Below are 21950 nucleotides of genomic sequence, written 5' to 3' on the forward strand. Positions count from 1 at the left end.
TTCGGACGACTAAGGGATAAGTGGTCCATTTCTTTTTAAGAAAATAAAGAGATTTGAGGAAAGTGCTACGTGAACCATTCATGTGTTCTGTGGATATGTTTGATTAAGTGCATTTACCTCGAATTAAGTTGTCCGATTACATATGGTGTTTGATTGGTTGCATCAACCTTCGGGTACACCTCTCCCCAGCAAGATCTCGTGTAAACATCAAATCTATTGGAGATGCTCTAAGAAGATGCAAGAAACCGTATGTGCTCTCTCTTAATCCGTGAAAAGAGCAATGATGCAAAATAAGGTTATCCCTTGGGCCTGAGGAAACAAAGAAGATACATCAAAGTCCTTGGGGGTGATCATCTTCCTCGTCCTGAACGGGCTGATGGTGTGCCGCTGTTGTTGCCTCTCCATCGCGGAGCCAGCCTGTCATTATTGATTATGAAAGGGAAGTCATCAATTCCACAGTTTTGCCAGACAAGCGTCCTGGAGAGAAACTATCAAAGCAAATGTTGCGGAAGATCCACAGATCCAAAATCCAACCTCCAAAAAAACTACTATGTAGCCACTTGGGAGTATTTGGAACAAAATAAATATAGTTCCTCGGATTCAGAGTATTTGGGAGTAACAAGAGAGTTTCTGATGAATTTTGAAGCATTGGAGCCATATCAAACTTTTTCTATGTAGCCACTTGGATACAAAATATTAGACTTCTATGGACCATATAAAAATTATGTGCAGCATCCATAAGGGTTGTTCTGGTGTTTCACCTTGGACTATATCTTAATAAGGACACATAAGCAAAAACCTGGTTTGGCATCCTCTTTTTTTTCTACAAAAGGCATCCTTTTTAATGAGGAAAGATAGAGTTACCGTATCTTAATCCAGATATAGCTCTTAGCATCAAAATCAGAACAATTCATAAATTTTCTATCACAAACATATTGAATGAAAGTTCCTTTTAGATACAACAATGCAATCCATTAGAGGAGCTATATATATCTAAATAAATATTTAATGCACATCATATAGTTTAAGATATAATGCCTAGGGAATTGTTCGAATTAAGACATCATACAATTTGAAAAGAAACATTCTCATTGGAAATTGTTCGATCCCGGCAAGCGTGAAAAGAAAAGACCATCTCCGCCTCAATTGTGTGAAATACTTGTTCTAGTCGATTCTTTCCTCAGTTCTTGATTGAAATATGACGATTGACCTTCTTCTTCAACCACCCGATGTGCACGGTTCCTCTTCCTGCTCATAAACAATTTACTCTAGTTGCATCCCAACATCGTGCCCCTACCTCGCCTCCGGCTAGGTCATTCCAAGCCCTAGTCGCCGACGTCGCAACCCTGTCTCATGCTCGGCGGCTATCTAATTCGAGGGGCAGCGGAAACGAAGGCCACCACCACCCACCCACCTACGCCGGTCAACACTCGTCCTCGCCTCCGGACACGATGCCGCAACTAACCACATCATACCCAGCCGCCTCGACCCCTCTTTGGCCTCTGAGCTTAGGCAACTGATAAATAGCAAACGCGGAAAGGAAAACCCTAAGGCAAACTTAGAACTGCCAAAACGAACATTTATAAGTTTTTCTTCATCAAGATCAAATGCAGAGGAGATCAATGTTTTTAGGACAATAGGAGAGACCATTGTTCAAAAAAAAATTAGGGGAGACCAGTGTACATGGTTCATTAACTCAACCTATCAGCTAGCTAGGCTCCTCATTGCAAGTGGAGTATTTCTTGTGCCCTCTTCTCCTCCCCGGTTCCCCCACTTCACTCCTGCAGCTCAGCTCACTCACTCTCACTCCACGCACTTCCGGGCCAGCTCCCTGCCACTCTCCAGCTCTCCGCTCACGATGAACCTACTGCCTCACCACCACCTGTCGCTGCCGTCTGGGCCTGGCCGCCGCCCCTCCTCTGCGGCGGAGGCGGTGGAGATGGACCCGCGCGTGTGGCGCCGCCTGCCGCAGCCGCTGCTGGACCGCGTGCTGGCGTTCCTCCCGACGCCGTCCTTCCTCCGCGCCCGCGCCGTCTGCCGCCGCTTCTACCACCTCCTCTTCTCCTCCCCGTTCCTCCACTCTCACCTCCTCCACTCCCCGCACCTCCCCTTCTTCGCCTTCGCCGTCCCCTCCGCCGGCCACCTCCTCCTCCTCGATCCCACCTCCCAGCCGCAGGGACCCTCCTGGTTCCTCCTCCCGCTCCCGATCCCAGGTCCCGCCGCGGGGTTCTCGCCGGCTCCCGCGTCCGCTGGCCTGCTGGCGTTCCTCTCCGACGCGTCCGGCCACAAGACGCTGCTCCTCGCCAACCCCATCACGCGCCTCCTCGCCGCGCTGCCGCTCGGCCCCACGCAGCGCCTCTCCCCCACCGTCGGCCTGGCCGCGGGGTCGACGTCCATCATCGCCGTCGTGGCTGGCGACGACCTCGTGTCCCCTTTCGCCGTCAAGAACATCTCCGTCGACACCTTCGTCGCCGACGCCGCCTCCGTCCCGTCCTCCGGCTTCTGGGCCCCCAGCTCCCTCCTGCCACGCCTGTCCTCCCTCGATCCTCGCGCCGGCATGGCCTTCGCCTCCGGAAGGTACTCTCACTCTCTGTCCCTCACACATACGCATAAATGGAAAGGGGTTCATGTACATAATTTTTTTCCCCATACGATCCAAGAATGGACGTGCAAATTTCTGATTATGGGCGGTTGATCTGCGTCCTTTGAAGGTTCTACTGCATGAGCTCGTCGCCGTTCGCGGTTCTCGTGTTCGACGTGGCGGCGAACGTCTGGAGCAAGGTGCAGCCGCCGATGAGGCGGTTCCTGCAGTCGCCGGCGCTGGTCGAGCTCGGCGGCGGCAGGGAGGGCTCGGGCACCGCAAGGGTGGGGCTCGTCGCGTCCGTGGAGAAGAGCCGTCTCAGCGTGCCGCGGAGCGTGCGCGTCTGGACACTGCGCGGCAGAGGAGGCTCCGGCGGCGGCGGCGGCGCGTGGAGCGAGGTGGCGCGGATGCCGCAGGACGTGCACGCGCAGTTCGCGGCGGCGGAGGGCGGCCGCGGGTTCGAGTGCGCAGCGCACGGCGACTTCGTCGCGCTAGCGCCCCGCGGCGGGCCGGCAGCCGTGCCGGTGCCGACGACCGTGCTCGTGTTCGACTCGCGCCGCGACGAGTGGCGGTGGGCGCCACCATGCCCATACGTCGGGCACGGCATGGCCGCAGTGGTCAACGGCGGAGGCGCGGGGTTCCGGGTCCTCGCGTACGAGCCACGCCTGGCGACGCCGGCCATCGGCCTTCTGGACGCCACGACGCCGGTGGCTTTGCATGGGATGCATGGTTAGATTGTGTGACTGCTTAATTGCACTAGTTGCTACACCCTGCTCTTAATTTCTGATGCATCAAATTTGATATCTTTAGTACTAGTAGTACTCATGAGACATTTCAGGCTTGAATTTAGTAGTAAGTGTGGTATTTAATAATTTGTTGTTGAGAATTGCTATGCAAGTATGTATGCATATTGTTTAATTTACTAGACAGGTTTTGAATCGGTAGTATCTTTGTTGTTCTGTTCTTAGCATCGGTTCTGATGAAAGTGAAACATGTGTTCTGAAGTGAAGTAACTTACGTCGTTTCATGATCACATGGAGCCATGGAGGCATATAAAAAAGTGTGTGATTGCTCATGACAAGCAGATTTTTCTAGCTTTGCTTTATTGTTGAATCTACTTCAGATATTTGGCAAGCCAACATTTGGCAAAATCAAAAATTGCCAACATTTGGAAACCTTTTGTGAGATTGGCAACAAAAATTGGTATGCAACCAATCTCTAGCAAACATGTGGCAACCTTATACCACCAATTGTTGGAAATGCAAACCTCCACCGAATACTAATAAAGCAAAAATGTATATATAAAAGATTACATGATCTATTTGGAAGATATACGATTTTACTAGGAGATCAGTGATATTGAAGTACTATGTGGAAATTTTATGCTGGATTCTTTTTAAAGTGTAAGTTTGGTTTTAAATTTCCTACATAATTCGTCCATTGACTTCATATTAATTTGCTCAGATATCATGTTTTAGTTGATTTAGAAAACATTTTTCTCGATCTCCTAGCTAACCAAAATCCAGCTGCAGCATCGAAATAACACCTCTGTCTAATCCTGGATTACATTATCTGTTTGGAAGATATATGATTTTACTAGGAGACCAATGGTATTGAAGTACTATGTGGAAATTTTATACTGGATTCTTTTAATAAATGTAGGACTGGTGTTTAAATTTCCTACATAATTCGTCCATTGACTACATATTTTAGGAGAATCCTTCATATTTTTTCAGATCTCATGTTTTAGTTGATTTAGGAAACAGTTTTCTCGATCTCCTAGCTAACCAATATCCATCTGCTGCATCGAAATAACACTTCTGTATAATCCTGTTCTCCAATTTCATGTAAAATATCTTCCCAAAAATTGTTCAATGTAAACTTCCAATGGACATGAAATCCCATTCTTGTGTATTTTCCTTCAAGCAATAAAATGTACTATTAAAAAGTATAATTATAGAGAGTGACTGGCAATAAGCTTGCAAGCGCTACCAATGTTAGAACTCTAATTTCTCTCTATTTATGGTCTCATATTTCTTATATTCTAGGAAAACATTTGAGTTAGTTCATAATAAGAAAAAGAACTCATGGTTTTGAGTTATTCCCCTCTCTCTTGTAATGTGCAATGAATTATTCTTCAAAAAAATGTGTAGAAGAAAAAAAAGGACAAAGGGCGTCTAAATTGACAAGGAACATCCAGAAATCTATATGTTGTAACGCAACAAATTTTCTACTAATAAAAAACCTAGGACATCAACTATATACATTTGGGTCCATCTATGATAAATTAACATCAGAAAACAAACCTAGGCCCCTTGGACAAACACATATATTATTTCAATAGGTGCCTGTAAATTTTTATGAAGAATATGTCAATTTATGGGCTACACAAACAAATAATATGTGGGTCTATAAATCTGCACTCCTTATGAGTACCACACAAATGAGCATATTTTTTTACAAAAAATAACGGTATGTGATTTTTCAGTTTATTTGTAACTAGAAAATGTTTTTCTATTACGATTTTTCTTCCTAACCCCTTTTAATTAATCATATATGTATCTCTGCAAAAAATTACAAGTGGTTGGAGGAGGATGCGCATGTACAGTGGAACTATATTTGCAACCTACAGTAGAACGGAGGAATCTTATATGGGGAATGCACATGAGTTCAGTGCAGTACACCAAGGTACCGGATCGGCCTGCAACGCCCACGGAGAAAGCTCTCGTGGTTGGGTGCTGCCGGATTCTCACCTCATCTTTCTCTCTGCCTTGGCCAAGAAAATCAATGCGCTAGTACAGCCTCACCTGCCACACCAAGACAAAAAACCCCAGCCCTAGCTAGACTTGCTATTTTTCTAAGGAGAAAATATGTGTGGATGGACAACAGATAGCTGCGTGTGCGCAAAGTGATGAACTTTGGTCACTCGGGCATATATTCTCTGCTAATACTGCAATGCATGGCGATAGGACTTAAGAGCAGATTGGATGGTTGACTACACGCTCATGTGTCGGATAGCAAAAATATAACAAGTATATAAAGAAATGGGACTTTAATTTACCTCCTTCCACTGGTACTCTCTCCATTCTACGATGTAGCGCGTTCGCGTTTTCTGAGATTTAATTTTGAACGTAAATTTAACCAACGGGACCGACTGCGGTGGAGTAAAAGTTATACCATTGAATTCGTATTTTTGATATGAGTTTAGTGATATAATTTTTACTTCCGCCGCATTCGGTCTCGTTGATTATATTTACGGTTAAATTTAAACCCCGGGATGCGTGAGCGCACTACATTATGAAACAGAGAAAATATGGAACATGGTTTTATAGATGGTTTTGTGGCAAATCCTGGCTTCTGACATCGAATGAATTGAAGCTAAAAGGACCTCTAACAAAGCTGTTATATTTTTCTTTAAAAAAAGAAATATATTAATATCACAAAGATACTAATTACACCCAGTCTCTACACCAATAAGAAGTCACAAAGATCTCCAGAATGCACACAACCCGAAAAAAAAAGAAAAAGGGAAGGGAATAAAATGGCCTCGTCACGGTGATCAACTCCTCTCAGCAGTAGCACACAAACCGCCACCAAAGACAGCACCCAAAAAACATAAAATGTTTCCGAAAGCGACGCCTTCAAAAAAGAAACAATGTACAAGCGCCATTGTCGCCCGATCCAGGATCATAGGTTTTCACCCTGGAGGAAGACCGAGTTCTCCAAATAGTACCTTCAACAAGGCAATTTTCATGGAAAATCAATGAAGGCCAGACCTTAGGTTTTCACCCTGAAATTTATGACTCGACACCCGAGGAGCAACACCGAAAATGAAATCTTCCTGTGTTGCCGCCCCCACTTACACTGCTGCTATGAAAAGTTATCAAACACCTGGCTAACTCCATCGCCTTCAAGGCCCCCTAGCCTTACTGATCCTCCGATCTTATGCATCAAGACTTTCTCTACCGCCGTCTGTGCCATGGAAAACGAGATGCCGACATGTCTGATCGTGCCAGCAAACAACAGAGCTTCGCATCGCGCCCTCATGGAGCCACGCAAGCTGATATGGACGCGCACGACCGGATACTATCCGATCTAGATATCCTTGGGCAAGATCTCCAGCAGTAGTTCCGGAACATGTCGACGGCCAGATCATGCAGATCGTTGCCGTGATGCGACAAGAGCACAAGGACCGCCACCACACCGCTGCCTCCACCACACCGACGTCGTCGCCGCCGCAGCAGAGGACACCGGCCCTCGCTGCCTACAGCCTGCGACTCCAGGCGCCAAAGCTGACGGAACCGGCACCAGCCGCCCATCACGCCCCGTCGGCACGCCCCGCCACCTTTGCCATGCAGACACCGCCGCCGCGTCCATGTACCGCCGCGTCCAATCCCGACCATCTGAGACACCGCGGCAACCCCCGGCAGGAGCGCCGCGCTCCCCGCCCGCTCGCCACGTCCCACGTCGTAGCCACCAAGGGAGGAGGGAGAGGGGGCCCCGCGGTCACCGACGCCGGCTGGGCTGCGCCCGGCGGCACCTCCGAGGGAGGCTAGGGGAGGGGGGGCAGGGAGGAGGTGCGGGCGACGACGACAAGGGTTTCGCCCTGCCGTCCGCGAGAGCGACTTGGGCGATCCGTTTTGTATCGTCAAGTATCTCAATAGAGTTGTGGTATTTCATATTTTCATTGATTGTCATAATAACTATTGATATGATGATTTTGTCCCAAAATGACATTCTAGGCTAGCAAAGTCGTCATATGCTATCAAATCGCCATGAGTCATGAAGCGTTGTCCCTACCGAGCGCGCGAGCCTCCATATTTTGATTGGCAGGGGCTGTTGATGTGAAGAGGCCTTCATCGATAACGGCTAGCGCGGGAGGGAAGTTTAGCCCTCTTCGTTACGTGCGCAACCTGGTCGATGGTGCAATTATTTGTATGGCTGCCGCTTCCTCACCTAGCATGCAGTAACCGCATTTTCACCGCCAAGAGGGGCAATTAATTGCTACTGCCTTGTTTCGCACTCGTTTCTCACCCGCACACGGCAAATTAGCCCCCATTTCCCGTCGGAGTGCGCCCCTTCGCGGGTATATAAAAACCCCATCGCCTCATTGCTCTCGCCACCACACTCATCGCCCTAAGCTGGCCGCCACTCAGTCCCTGCTCTTCGCTCTTCCTTGTTGCTGCCACTTGTAAACGGGTCCCCCATGTAAGGAAATCAAGGAGCACTTTTATGGCGATTTTGTGTTTGTGCTTTGCCTCGGCAGTATTCATATCCATATGAAGGGTCCTTCATGTGCGGTATGGATGTTGCTCATATGATAACTCGGCTAGAATTGCTCTAAGGCCCAGTTCTTTTGGTAGATTCTCCCAGAATCTTGAGAATCGACCTTTCACCCAGCTTCTCCCAGAATCTTGTATCCATATTTTTTTTTACAATCCTAGTTGTTCACATCCTAACTAGCTAGGATTGTAAAAACAATATGGGTTCAAGATTATAGAAGCTGGGTGGAGGGTCGATTCTCAAGATTATGAAAGAATCGGCCAAAAGAACTGGGCCTAATACTCATTTGCCCCTAGATGATTATGAAACCGGCTTGAGAAACACTAATCTCATACCGTCACAACGGAGAAACCAACAAGATTATTATAAGTCATGAGCTGGTTCAAAATCAAAAACCGACTAGAATATCATATTGCCTCAGTAGATTGTACTAATGAAACTGACTACAATATTGTGGTCCATATCAGACTCGGGTACAAAACTGGTTGTTAATTTAAATATTAGCTGTATGTTCAAATATTTTAAAAATTGCATTTGCATGAAGAAAGAGCACAGGTAGCACCAACATAGATTGCATTCCATTCCATCAGAACGCACATTGCATCAGTCGATATTAAATTACTTTGTATTCCATTCCATTGCATTGTTACGTTGTTCATGGTACATTTTGCTGATTAATACGGCTTCTCAGAAATCCCTCCAAGGTTGTAGTAAACAAGTACAAATTTAGTGGTCTATAGGTGCATGCACTTAGGTGTGAAATATGACGAAAAAACAGACAAGTCCTCAAGCACATCGACATCATCGACAAAGACATACTTTACCACCCCAAACTCCATCTAAGGGATTCTAGAAATTCTTTAGTACACTTGTACTAATACTAATATAGTACCTACACATGTTACATGTTTTTGTGAAAAATAGCACCCCGTTTGACTTTAATCCAATAGATCTCTTTTTTATACAACATTTTATCACATGCTTCATATATTTTATTATTTTCAAAATATATTCCAAGAGCATTCTTAAATTTGCTTTGGCAATAGTTTTAGTTTTCTAGCTAGTATCTATTTATGGGTATGTTTTACCCAGATTCCCGCAGCAACGCTGGGGGCATCATCTAGTTAGGTTGGAGTCTAAAAACCGCCCAATGATAGGCTACAGTCGGTTGTCGTAAAGAAACATACTACAATAAGAGTATTATCATGGGCGGTTAGAATTGCCAACTGATTTGAGGGTTTTATTTTTGACTCTTTTCATACTAATGACTGGAATAATATAAAATTATGGCAGATTATTTCTCTGCAACCCCCCCCCCCCCCCCCTCCATTTTTTTTAAAAAAAAGGGCATGTGTCCACTACTGTCATCCTTTGCAATAATTTTACTGAAAACCGACTCGACGGTGGACTACAATAGTATAGTTGTGTACTACAATAGTATGTTTTTTAGTTACATATAAACTTATAACCAGTGGTTCATGTCCAACGATCTTTGTACAATCCGACGCTACTTGAACACCCTGGGATCAAACCGCCAGTTCAACAACCAACAAAGGATCAGGGTGTCGTGCACAGGTAGGGCGCAAACACCGCACTCGTAAAGCAATTTCGAAAACTTACGCAACTTCGAAAACTTATCAGAGTGTCATACACAAGTATGATGCAGAGCAGTATATATCGCACACGGTAACTAATTAATCCAGTCAAGCTCTTTTGCAAAAGTAATGTACTGTAAAAGATCTCCACAAAGTATTACATGATGCAAACATGACACATACATACAGTGCGCTCGCGCTTCCCGGGGTCGAACTTTGACCATAAATTTAACGAACGAGACCGACTGCGGCGGGAGAAAAAGTTACATAATTAAAAACTTCTTTCGAATATGAATTCACCAATATAACTTTTGCTCCCGCCGCAATCGGTCTTGATAGTTAAATTTACGATTAAAGTTGAAGCACGGGGATAGAGGAAGCACTACATTGTGGAATGGAGGGAGTAATGTCTGAGCTAAATTTCCCATCTCGTGGTGTTGTCAGCTCGCTATGATTGACAAGACACGGCTTTTCTCTAGCCCTAGCTACCTACTAGTAGTATAATATGGATGCATTCATACATGACAAATCAAACAAAATGGAGTAGCAGGCTTGAGGCCTTGAGTGGAACCAAAGCAACGGAAGAAAAACACTAAAAAAAATACACCTGCTGTTCTGCCCTTTATTTTCTTTCCATTTTGTTCCCTGCATTTCTCTCTGGCCAAGCAAGCACATGATGCCCAAACTGCAGCTAGAGAAAAGAAGCAAACATGCATGACCCTTGAGTTGAAATGTTTTCATAGAATATTTGTAGCATTTTAATCCATTATATCATTTTATGGATACCTGGGGTCAAAGAAAATGAATCAAAACTCCTTCATGCATGGCATTGCATGAAACTTCCGTCTCTTCGAATTTCAGCAAATTTCCGTCAAATATCCAAAGAATCCATAATTAGTCATGGCTACAAATTGCTATGTTCCCATGACTACAAATTCAAATGCTTTAGTTTCTGGATTCAGGAAGTCAAGACATCTCTAAACTTCTATTTTATTTTTATGTTTACTGAAACTTAACTGGGAAGGCTCTTAGGTTTAATTAACATATCAGTCCATGCAACTTTATGAAAAGAGACTAGCTAGCATCCATCTGGTGAATTCTTGCTGCTGCCTCCCCTTTATCTGCCCACTTGAGACTTGGGCACTACGTACTCCCCATATTCCTTTCTAGCACTACAACAATCTCATTCCCACGCATCATGTATAAATGCAATTTGCCTCATGTCTTGATCACAAACCGTGGAGCTAATGATGATCAAGAAGGACCACCTGGTCCTCGTAGCTCTCCTCGTGTCCATTCAACATGGTAATTGCTGGGAGCATCCCTACGTAAAAGACTTTCACTACACGTGCACATACATTATTTACTTTGTCATCTTGAAGTTCCTACCCTTGTGATCTTGTATATTGTCTGCCGTTTGACTTTTGTTTGCATGGACGCGAAACAGATTGGGCGAATGGCGCCTCAAGAACAAGAGAATGGCGCAACCTTGTCAACTCGCCGGCATTGCCACCATACCAAGACTTGGTAGGAGGAGCCGGGCCTCCAACCCCCGCACACGACATCCAGCCATCGCCGCCGTATTGCGCGTACCCTCCCCCTGCCAACCCCACCTCGCCGGCGGCGCCGTCGATGCCCCCTCCAGCCGGTGTGCTGCCACCGTCCACGGCACCGGTCGGCAACCCCACCCCACCAGCCAACGCACCGGCGAGCCCCCGCGTGGCCCCACCGGCTGGTGCTCCCCGGGCGGGAGGCCCGGCAGCCATCGGTGCGCCGCAGGGGCTGTGGTGTGTGGCGAACCCGACGGTGGAGAGCGTGGACGTGCAGGCGGCGATGGACTACGCGTGCGGGTCGGGCACCGACTGCGGCATGGCGGCGCCCGGCGGGCCGTGCTACCTGCCAGACACGCTGATGGCGCTTGCTTCCTTCGCCTTCAACAGCTACTGGCAGCGCAACAAGGCCGCCGGCGGCACCTGCGACTTCGCCGGCTCCGCCATGCTCATCACCAAAGACCCCAGTAAGTCACGATCTGCAAACGTTGCTTCAGGCTACCGTGACCTGCGATTTTTCTTTTTGACGGGTATAATACTTACTGGGCCAGGACTATTTATCAAACTTAAATGCAAGGCTTTAGATTCTCGAAAAAATGCGAGGCTTTACACTATGGCCCATTCAAATAGGAAGAAGGATTATCTGTCTCGCCTTTGAATTTGGGTCGTGCTTTTGAAATTCGGACATGTTTTTATTGGATACTTTATTAACATGGATTTTATATTATTTTATTTGCAGGTTATGATGAGTGCCGGTATGTGTACATGTGATCGGAACGGAGCTCGTGAGAGAAATGGAAATGATTTCCATGACCGTGCAATGGAATTAGTTGATAATCACACGTCTTCTGGATGTGTGTTGATGCAAATACATTGTTCTTTTAGTGGTTGGACGCCCTGGAATGTCACGAGCACGTGGACATTTGCTCTGGATTATTCAGTTATTTTGTTCCAAAAATTAATAGTATCATGTTGTGCTTAAATAATGTATGCAGTTTTGATTATATGTTACCCCCTTCAACCATGTTTACAAGTCTCACATGCATTTCAATAAAAACTTTGACCATCACTTTTATCAATAAAACAAATAGTTATATTTTACAAAACATATCATTAGATTCCCGTTCAAGAGTATTTTCTTATGATATAATTTTTGTGACATATAACTTTGTTGACCAAAATGGTAAAAAACTTTATTGAAATGTATGCAATACTTATAAACCCACCCAGAAGAAATACCATGTCTTTACGGTTTTAGCCTCGGTTACTTTTTCAAAATGACAACATGGTTTTCATTCTATTTTAAACAAGACATTCCAACGGTAAAATAAATGTTGCTTTCAAAATAGATTGACTTAATATTGTAATTTTGTACAATTATCACGCACAAACGTTAATATGAAGACAACAATCTTATTTTAACTATGTCTACAACAAATATATTCTTAATTCATCCGGCAAAAGCGTTGTCATAGTCGGGTGGTCATACGGAATGAAACACAATTTTTTTGAAAAAACCTCTTTTTTGACGTTTAGATAAATTAAAAATATATTAATGGGGTTAACATAGTTTCACTAACGAGGAATAATGGTGTTGCCATATTAACAACAAGTTTTGGTTATGTGATGCCACATACATAAAATATATTTGCAAGATTAATTACCATTAAAAATGGTTTTAATATTTTTTTAATGAATTCAATAATTTATAATTCTCCGGCTAATCTTATCTCATATAGTCTTCGTGTTTTATTAATTATTTGACTAGAATCAAATCAATAGGCTACAATACGGATGAGCATATTTTTAGACGTAAAATTATCATTTATAAATGACCCTCACATATTTATACTAAATATTTTTTACTTCAAACTCATTGTCATCGAATCTTAACTCTATATTTAAACCAATATAACTATTATATTATAATTAATCTTATCAAGAAAATCGAGTATATGTATAACAACATAAAGCACACACATGACCTAGTAATATTAAATTTCAAAGTTATTTTATACAACACAAATCTCTATCATTAAGTATATATGTCAAAGCATAACTCAATTTTGTCATGGGGTTTAGTTATGTCCAATATTTTGTTTCGATCATTTTGGCAAACTGAATTTCATCTAGATCTAAAAAGGCACACACTATTATTAATATATTTTTGTGAGTTAGATGTTTATACTTGTCTATCTGTGTTAATATCTATGAAAATCTTGATAGGTGGTTCAATGCAAAACTTTAAAAATCTTACAATAGTGGTTCTTACAACATGATTTTCAGCTTAGTTCTAACTAATAGAAAAATCTCGAATGTATGAGGTGTCAACATGTAGTTGTCCTTGGATTTCCTCCGGTCGCCATATCTAGTTGTCATTTTTTTCATCTTGCAGGAACATCTCTATTTGTCATTGTTTGTCAATACTTCATAATTTTACCTGGTTAAATTTGCATACCGTCGGTGTAGCACGTCTAGTCCTATAATATGTTACTGTGTGTTACCTTGGATCCTTCTCAAGCAACTTGGTCTAGCCTTGTTTTGCAAACGATAAAATGTTTATTTTTATTTGAAATATGGTGTGCCAATATTACAACTGCTCATACTTCTTTTTGGAAATAGACTAATGATACAAAAATTCTGAAAATTTATCTCAATTAAGAGAGAATCTAGGCGCACCAATCTTATTTGAACTGAAATAATGAAGAGAGATGGACAATATATTTGAACACCCCCCTCACGTCTAGCCTTATTTAGTTCTTAGACGTGGGATCGGTGTAGGTCACATAATCTTTTTTTAACACTATGTTGGTAGGGTCTTTAACTTGAGACATCTTGGCTCAAATATACCATATTGAATTCATGCACCAGCCAGTTATTTCAAAAGCCCGAACTGATGGAGAGAGGCGGTCAATATTTTCCAACAGTAATCACGCAATGGATGGCACGGTAGGTGAAGGAGTTCTGTACGAGAAAGAGAACGAGAGAGTAACTATAGTGTGGCATAAAAAACTACTCCCTCTGTCCCATAATATAAGAGTGTTTTTGACACTACAACAGTGTCAAAAACGCTCTTATATTATGGGACGGGGGGAGTAGCAGGTAACGACGGTGTGATGGTTAGTGTCAACTAATGCACACTCTTCTTCTATTGCAGACCCCCCTCCCCCTCCCCTCTCCCAACTCATCTCTCTGGTTTGTCTCTTCACGAGGTTACCTCTAATCAACAATTGACAGTTCAATTACCACAAATAGCTATCTCAATTTTTGCCCCTGATCAACACATTGACAATTCAAGTTGCATAAATAGCTATCCAATTTCCCCCACTAAACTTTTGCCCAAAATCGTAGGGACAAGGAGAATATAAGGACCGTGGAAGGTCATTGAAGAAGCTAGACCATTTGTAGATGAAAACGTATCTGAAAGTAATTCATTGGAACGCACTTTTTTAAAAGCACTGGAATGTATTTCCTTTTTCCGGGCACACTGGAATGTACTTGATACATGTATATATGCATTGTCCACCATTTGATTCTTTTTGTATGGACAAAGTCATAATTTTTTTTTTCAATAGATACTAGCGTGACTTTGTCAACACGCCCACGTTTTTTTTTTTTGAAATTAACACGCCCACGTTGGTACCATATGAAAGATATGCATGGTAGGAGGAGGTGGGCCTCCAGCTCCGCCAAACGACATTCAATCTTCACCGTCCCACCAGCCAATGCCACCGGGGTTGTTGTGCATGGTGAACCCGAAATGGAGAATGGAGAGGGTGGGCGTGCAAGTGGCGATGGAGTACACGTGCGGGTCGGCCATCAACTGCAGCATGGAGGCACCCGGCGAGCCGTGCTACATATCGGCATACTTATCATGCACACATCCGTCGCCTTCATCCTCTCAATGCAAAAAGGCCAACGGTGGCACCTACGACTTTGTCGACAGCGGATCTTAGTCCGCACTCAAGCCTAGGGTTTTTGGAATCCCTGGGTAGCAATGGTGCAATGGCCCCGCCCACTAAGCAGTTATGTGCCTCCCCCCACCAGTTTTGGCAACGAATGTTCTAGAACAGTTACTGTATTGGTTTTTTCTATGTTCATTTTTTTCTTTTTTCTTTTTGCTTTTCAAATTCATGAACTTCTTTGAAATCTAATTTTTTTTCTAAAAATTCCATGATTTTTTTGGAATTCTGAAACATTTTTTAAATTCGTGAATGCATTTTGATTTCAATAATTGTTAAACTTTAGGTGCATTTTTAAATTCATGATATTTTAAATTTGTGACCTTTTTTGAATTTAAGTTTTTTTACCAAATGAACATTATTAAATTATTGTATTTTTTAAGTTCAGGGAATATTTTTTAAATTCATGAATATTTTATATATTTGTGAAGAGTCAAAATTCATGAAGAAAATAAGGAGTCCGCGACAAAATGGTGAACATTATTTCGTCATCCATGAAAATTTTCCATTCCATAACATTTCTTCAAATATATTAAAATTAATTTATTAGGAGCACAACCTAAAACAAAAAATCATTGAAATAAACCAAACAATTAATTAGGCAGAGAACACTTTTACAGTATCCTTGCATCCTTTATCAGAAATGATAAAATCCCAAACGTTTGGAATTTGCCCATGCCAAATTGAATGTTTTTATGGCAATTTTAGTTGACACGAGGATGGCAAGTTTAAGTAACAAGCACGACAATTTCCTAAAACTGAGGACGAAACTGCCATGCTTGCTAACTAAATTTGCCATCCCTCATATCACTACTAGGAAAAGGTCTACTAATGACGCATCAGTTTTGCCTACTAATGGCGCATCACTGGTGCGCCATTAGTATCATGCCACTAGTATTTATTACTAATGGCGCACTACTGGTGCGCCATTAGTATCTGGTATACTGATGGCGCACCATCCAGTGCGCCATTAGTATATAACACCATGCGCCATTAGTATGCCTCCCAGGGGCCATATTTAACCATGTGCTTTGGCACACTAATGGCGCACTGCGGGTGGATGCGCCATTAGTATACTTGGCATACTAATGACGCACTGTTTGATGATGCGCCATTAGTATACTTTGGCATACTAATGGCGCACTCTGTAGTGATGCGCCATTAGTATGAATATTAGGTTTTTTTTACTTTTCTAATGTTTGCACAGTTACAAAATATATTATTTGACAGAATATAGACAGTAGCACACAACAACAGCAGATTCATCGAATACAATAGAAGATTAGTCTCCGAATACAATTCATCATATTAGTCTCCGAATTCAAAAGACCGAACAAAAATAGAACATTACAAGTCTCGAGACCGCGAGTAGCGAGTTTGTCGGAAGTAATACTAATCCTAACAAGTCCTACTAATCATCATCATACAACTTCTACTCGTTATTAATAACAAGTCATACGATCATCATTTTGATAGTCATCGAACCAACCCTACTTAATTGTTCTTAGCACATGATCATCAGTATTAGGCAGGACCTAAATACCCTATTTAAACTAAAATAGCATAAAACAATATAGACCCTGACTCTCCATTATGGAGAATGGAGAACATCTTGTCTCCAATTCTTGCGCTTCGCTTCCTTTTGCTTCCAAGAAGCTCCTTACGACTGTCCATATCTTTTTTCCATCCTTTGATTTTCATGTCTCCACTTCTTTTAGAAATCTCGTATAGACAGTTGAGATTCGTAGGATGACTTGGCTATATGTTCAAAACATTAAGACTACCTTTCTGATACATCAAATGAGGCACACAATTCTCTGGGATTATCTGTTGAAAAACATAGTAATAACTTCATAGTTAGCAATGATGTACTAGTTTTAGAAGTATGCAAAAGATGCACGGATGTCGTAATAGTAAAAATCTTACCAGGGTATCTTCATAGTAGTTACCGTAGTTGAACACATGCACTAGTGGCACATATTTACCATAATGTTGAGGAGTTTGATTGTGGATATTGTAATTCTCAATGTCAGTACAAAATCCGACCAGATGATTTTTTTCCTTGTAAGTTGTTAATTCAGAGCCATCGATGTAGTCGATTTTGTCTACCATCTCCCGCACATTCTTTGAACAATAAAAATAAGCTGTCAATGGAAATAAGCTGTCAACTATTTTGAAATAAACGATATAAATTAGCTAATAACTATGTTTGAGAAACTCACATAGCGGTAGAACTGGAGGCGTATCAACAAGGACCCAAATGTCCATATTGTCTTGGTTGATGTCAGGATTACCAAGATCCATGGTGATAAGCATACCCTCATCAAAACCATACATCTTGCAAAATGCTTCCCAATTTTTGCAACCAAAATGGGTTACGCTCTCAGAATTATATAGATTTACTTCAAAGTCCACATCGTAATGAGTCCTTAGGTGAATTTTCTTTGTTTAAGAAATTTCATGGTCTTCAAAATCCATCCTCTCCAAGACATAGCGTCTTGCATGGCATGGGATAAGCTATACTCGAATTGTAAAAGATGAAAATTACACGTTGAAATAGTTGAAGTCGTGCTTAATTATGAAAATAACACTTGTTGTCGTTGTGTACCGTTTCAACTTCGAAGGTCTCCTCGAGCTTAATGCTGAAGCGCCGATCATCATCCAGGTGAGGCATGTCGCACAGACCTCGATCGTCGTGGCACCAGTCGCACTCCCCCGGGAGACTTTCGTCGTTCGATGACGACATATTCTACGTTCATAATTCAAAACTACATCATTTAGGGTTTGTCAACACCGAGGCATCCTAAAAGCTAAGCTTTTATCATTTAGGGTTTGCCGACGCCGAGGCACCCTAAAAGCCTAAGCTTTCATCATTTAGGTTCTTATCGACACCGAGGCACCCTAAAAGCCAAGGTTTTATCATTTAGGGTTTGTCGACGCCGAGGCACCCTAAAAGCCTAAGCTTTCATCATTTAAGTTCTTATCGAGACCGAGGCACCCTAAAACCTATGGTTTAATGCAGCAAGAATAAAGGGGCAGTTGATCCTACTTAATTAAGTACTAAGATACCCCAGCCCATGCATTAGTCGCAAGTACCCCATATGTCCTATTTTTAGCAAAGTCATGCTAAAATTCACGGAAAATTTCAGCATGACCTTTGCTGAAAATAGGACATATGGAGTACCCAAATTTGCCGGAACGGAAGTTAATCGACATTCCGGCAAACTCAAAGGCCTCTCAGGGTACCTGCAAATTCATCACGACACAATGGTCGGAGACAAAACCCAGCAAACTAGCAAGATGATCATCATCTTTGCAAGTCATTACTTGTCAAACGCAGAAGTGCATAACACAAGCTCATCGACATAGACCAAGATGATCATCAATTTTGAATCAATAGACATACTTCTCAAAAGAGGCATGATCAAATTCTGGTGCCCTTGACTTACTAGTATTTATCTCTTATGACTGATGAATGTGCATTGAGTCCAGAAGCAAAGACTCTACAGTGAAATGAAAAAAACCTTGGAAATATATTTATGATAACTCTAAATGAATCAGAAGGTGCAGATGCACTTGTAAAAAAAAGGTATGCATTTGCAGCAGCTTTGTTCTGATTATGACACCATTCTATTAAGAAGGCAAAATAATATTATCATCCCAATTCATGGTTGAAGTTGAAGACCCTAAACTTTAAAATGCCAAGTCTCACTTACGCATATTAACTTATTTACCAGTTCAGAACTATCACCAGAAAATAGTAAATCCACATTGACCACATAATATTATTTTGCAACCACTCAGTTTGTCCTTGACTGGGACACTTGAAGCACAAAACAACTAATGCAGAGCTAGGTCTACTTTGGTTCTGACAGATCACATCCTAGTGCATATGTGGGGTTTTTTACTTAGAAAATACAAAATAAAAAAAACATTTTGTTACTAGTGACGCACCGTGTGCCTGGTGTGCCATTAGTGTCTTCCACACTAATGGCGCATCCCCACATGATGTGCCATTAGTATATAGTAGTGGCGCACCACTTCTCTGATGCGCCATTAGTGTCAATTCCATCTTTAGCCTTTTTCCTAGTAGTGTATATATAAATTGCCATGGAAAAAGCTTGATTTTCCATCGGCAAATCCCGAATGTTGGGAACTTATTGGCGTCCTCCTTTATTGTGTCAACCTAGTAGCATTGGCGTGTGGAATATGCGAATTTGATAGGCTCCCTGGCGACATGACGCAAATTGGCGTTGAATTGTCACTATCCTGCACAGTGGGGCGCCCAACTAGACCAGCCCATCAGCGCACTGTAGTGAGATCATCTCCACTCGCTTGGCCCCTCAGGGGCTTGAAATAAAGCTGCCTGATGGTGAGCCGGCGAAAAAATCGACGTGTGCGGAGGGGGAGGGGCTATGCTTTCCAGTCGCCGACCCAAGGTCGCCCCAGACGCTGCTTTTTGAAAACCAAATTCAGCCAAAAATTGTACAAAAGACACAAATTTAGAAGAAACTCGGGCAGTTTCATTGAAATTTGTGCAAACTGAAAACATAATTAAAAAAACAAACTAAAACTACGACGACTACTACTACGCCACCGTCGCCGCCCGCCGCGCCACCTTGAGCCCACTACATGCCGAGGAGCCTGTAGAAGTTGGTGTAGTCATCGCCGTCGTCGCCGCCGCCGTCCCTGTTGTGCCCCTGCCCTGGGTCACCGTGGCAGACGGGGTTGGACGGCCCGGACCTAGTCGCTGACTCGACGGGTCCACAAAGCTATCGCGCCAAAAACATTTCCCCTGGCACCCCCGGGCGCCCCCCAGTGCGTCGGGTTCGGCCTGGAACCGCCGGCGTCAAATTCGGCCCGAACCGGCGAAAAATGGGCTTCTAGGGACACGATTGGACCTTTTTTCACGCCGGCGATAAAAAAGGGCCTTGGGGCGGCCTGTTGGCGGCGCCGCTGGAGATGCTCTGAGTAGCGAGGCAACTCTAGTAGAGACTGGAGGCGACTCTATGGCGTTCAAAAATATATTCTTTAAAATCTGTAAATAGTTTTTAAAAGTGATATTATATTTTTTTCCAAAAAACTTAAACATTTTGTGAATGTGAATATGTTTTGAATACCGTAACATTTTTTTAAATTACACTTTTTAAAAGTTTGAATTTTTTTCATGAAAAATGAGAATAATTTTCAAGTTTGTGGCCATTGTTTTGCAAATTTGCAAACATTTACTAACAAAAAGTGAATACTTTTAAAACAGACTTTTTCCCAAAATTGCGAAGATTTTTTTGGTAACATGAACACTTTTGGAAATGAGAATTTTTTTAAACAAAAACTTGAATATTTTTTGAAACTTGCGAAGTTGTTTTGAAATAATGAACATTGTTTGAAAATGTGAATTGTTATATAAATTTTGAACAATTACTCACCAAAGAGCCCAGTAAGGGGAGCTTCCTTTTTTAGAGAAATTTAAGGCCTTATGCGCCGGCTAGGAAATCAAGCGCCACACTAGACTACAGAAATGAGCAGGCCCATTTGCATATGGTTCCTCGGTCAACAGTTGACCGGTCAACCATTGACTTTTGAAAATATGGACTTTCTAAAAAATGGGAAAACAAAAAAACGTGATTAAAAAAATGTTAATTCATTTTAAAAAATTCACAAACGTAAAAAAGTACATGAATTTGAAAAACACTATCAATTTTAATAAAATCATCAAATATAATAAAACCTCAATTTTGAAAAGATGTTCACAAATTTGAAAAAAAATCATCAACTTCTAAAAACAAAAGCTCATCAATTGTAAGAAAAACAAGTTCACAAATTTAGAAAATGTATATCAATTTTGAAAAAAGTTCATTGACGTAGAAAAATAATGAAAATTTTGAAAAACTATATTGGTTTTGAAAAATACGTTAATATTGAAGAAAGAAAATCATGAGTTTAAAATATTCCCTGGATTTGGAACACATTTTATTGAATTTGCATAAATATTTTGCATATTTGAAAAAAAATCTTGAAATAAAAAGAATAAAGAAAAATGAAAATTAAAAAAGTAAATCTAAAATAATGAAAAAACCAAACAAGACTAGTCTAGGAAAAACCCAAAGTCGAAAAAAAGACAAAGGCTGCATAGGTCAGAGCGCCTTTAGCGCCCGTGAACAAAATGCATGTTAATGGGCGCTTAATACGCCGAATAGGAAATGCCTCCAGTAATTCCTGATCTGCAAGGTTGTTACTTCAGGCTAAGGCCTGTGAGTGATATCAGCCCTTGAAACTTATTGGGCCAGGACTACTTTTCAAACTTAAATGCCTGAGAATAGGAGATAGAATTATCGGTCTCGCCTTTGAATTGGGTTGTGCTTTTGAAATTTTGACATGCTTTTATTGTATATTTTTATTAATATTATATTTTCATTTTTTTGCAGGTTATGATGAGTGCCAATACGTGTACATGTGAGTGGAACGGAGCTCCTCCAAGAAGTGCATATGATTTCCAAGACGGGTAATGCTACATCTACAAAAAGATACTTAATCTTCTTTTAAAAAAGAAGTTGTTGTGAGGGATTATGATTTGTAATAGGGGAATGAAGGGCCCACCCCAGTTTAATTCAGGGAAAAAATTATAGTTTGGAAAGTTTAGTAAAACGTTTGTAATTCTTTGTAGGTATAACATTATTGTGTTCCAAGACTACCATGCAACAGAATTAATCGATAACACATGTATTCTGCATAATGTATTGATATAAATGCATCGTTTTTATTTTGATTGGTTGGACACCCTGGAATGTCACGTTTACATGAACATTTTCTCTAGATTATTCAACTTTTTTGTTACAAAAAATAGAAGTATTAGATTTCTGTTTAAATAATGCACGCAATTTCTATAATATGTTACCCCCTCCAGCCATGTTACTAGTCTCACATGCATTTCAATAAAAACTCTGACCATTAATTTGATCGATAAAACTATATTTATATT

At 41.9% G+C, this 21950-nt stretch overlaps 2 protein-coding genes across 2 annotated transcripts; both read left to right on the plus strand.

The window, feature by feature from the left end:
- Window positions 1–1762: 1762 nt before the first annotated feature.
- On the plus strand, window positions 1763–3650 carry LOC123154664 (protein ABERRANT PANICLE ORGANIZATION 1). Its single transcript, XM_044573332.1, has 2 exons — window positions 1763–2577; window positions 2712–3650. Exons 1-2 carry the CDS (start codon window positions 1859–1861, stop codon window positions 3313–3315), a joined length of 1323 nt encoding a protein of 440 aa, XP_044429267.1. The 5' UTR covers window positions 1763–1858; the 3' UTR covers window positions 3316–3650.
- A 7028-nt stretch (window positions 3651–10678) lies between these two features.
- LOC123154666 (glucan endo-1,3-beta-glucosidase 12) lies at window positions 10679–12030 on the plus strand. Its single transcript, XM_044573333.1, has 3 exons — window positions 10679–10764; window positions 10907–11476; window positions 11749–12030. The coding sequence occupies exons 1-3, from the start codon at window positions 10707–10709 to the stop codon at window positions 11778–11780; spliced, it is 660 nt and encodes a 219-aa protein (XP_044429268.1). The 5' UTR covers window positions 10679–10706; the 3' UTR covers window positions 11781–12030.
- Window positions 12031–21950: the final 9920 nt, after the last annotated feature.

This window comes from Triticum aestivum, chromosome 7A, assembly GCF_018294505.1.
Source record: "Triticum aestivum cultivar Chinese Spring chromosome 7A, IWGSC CS RefSeq v2.1, whole genome shotgun sequence".
NCBI lineage: Eukaryota > Viridiplantae > Streptophyta > Magnoliopsida > Poales > Poaceae > Triticum > Triticum aestivum.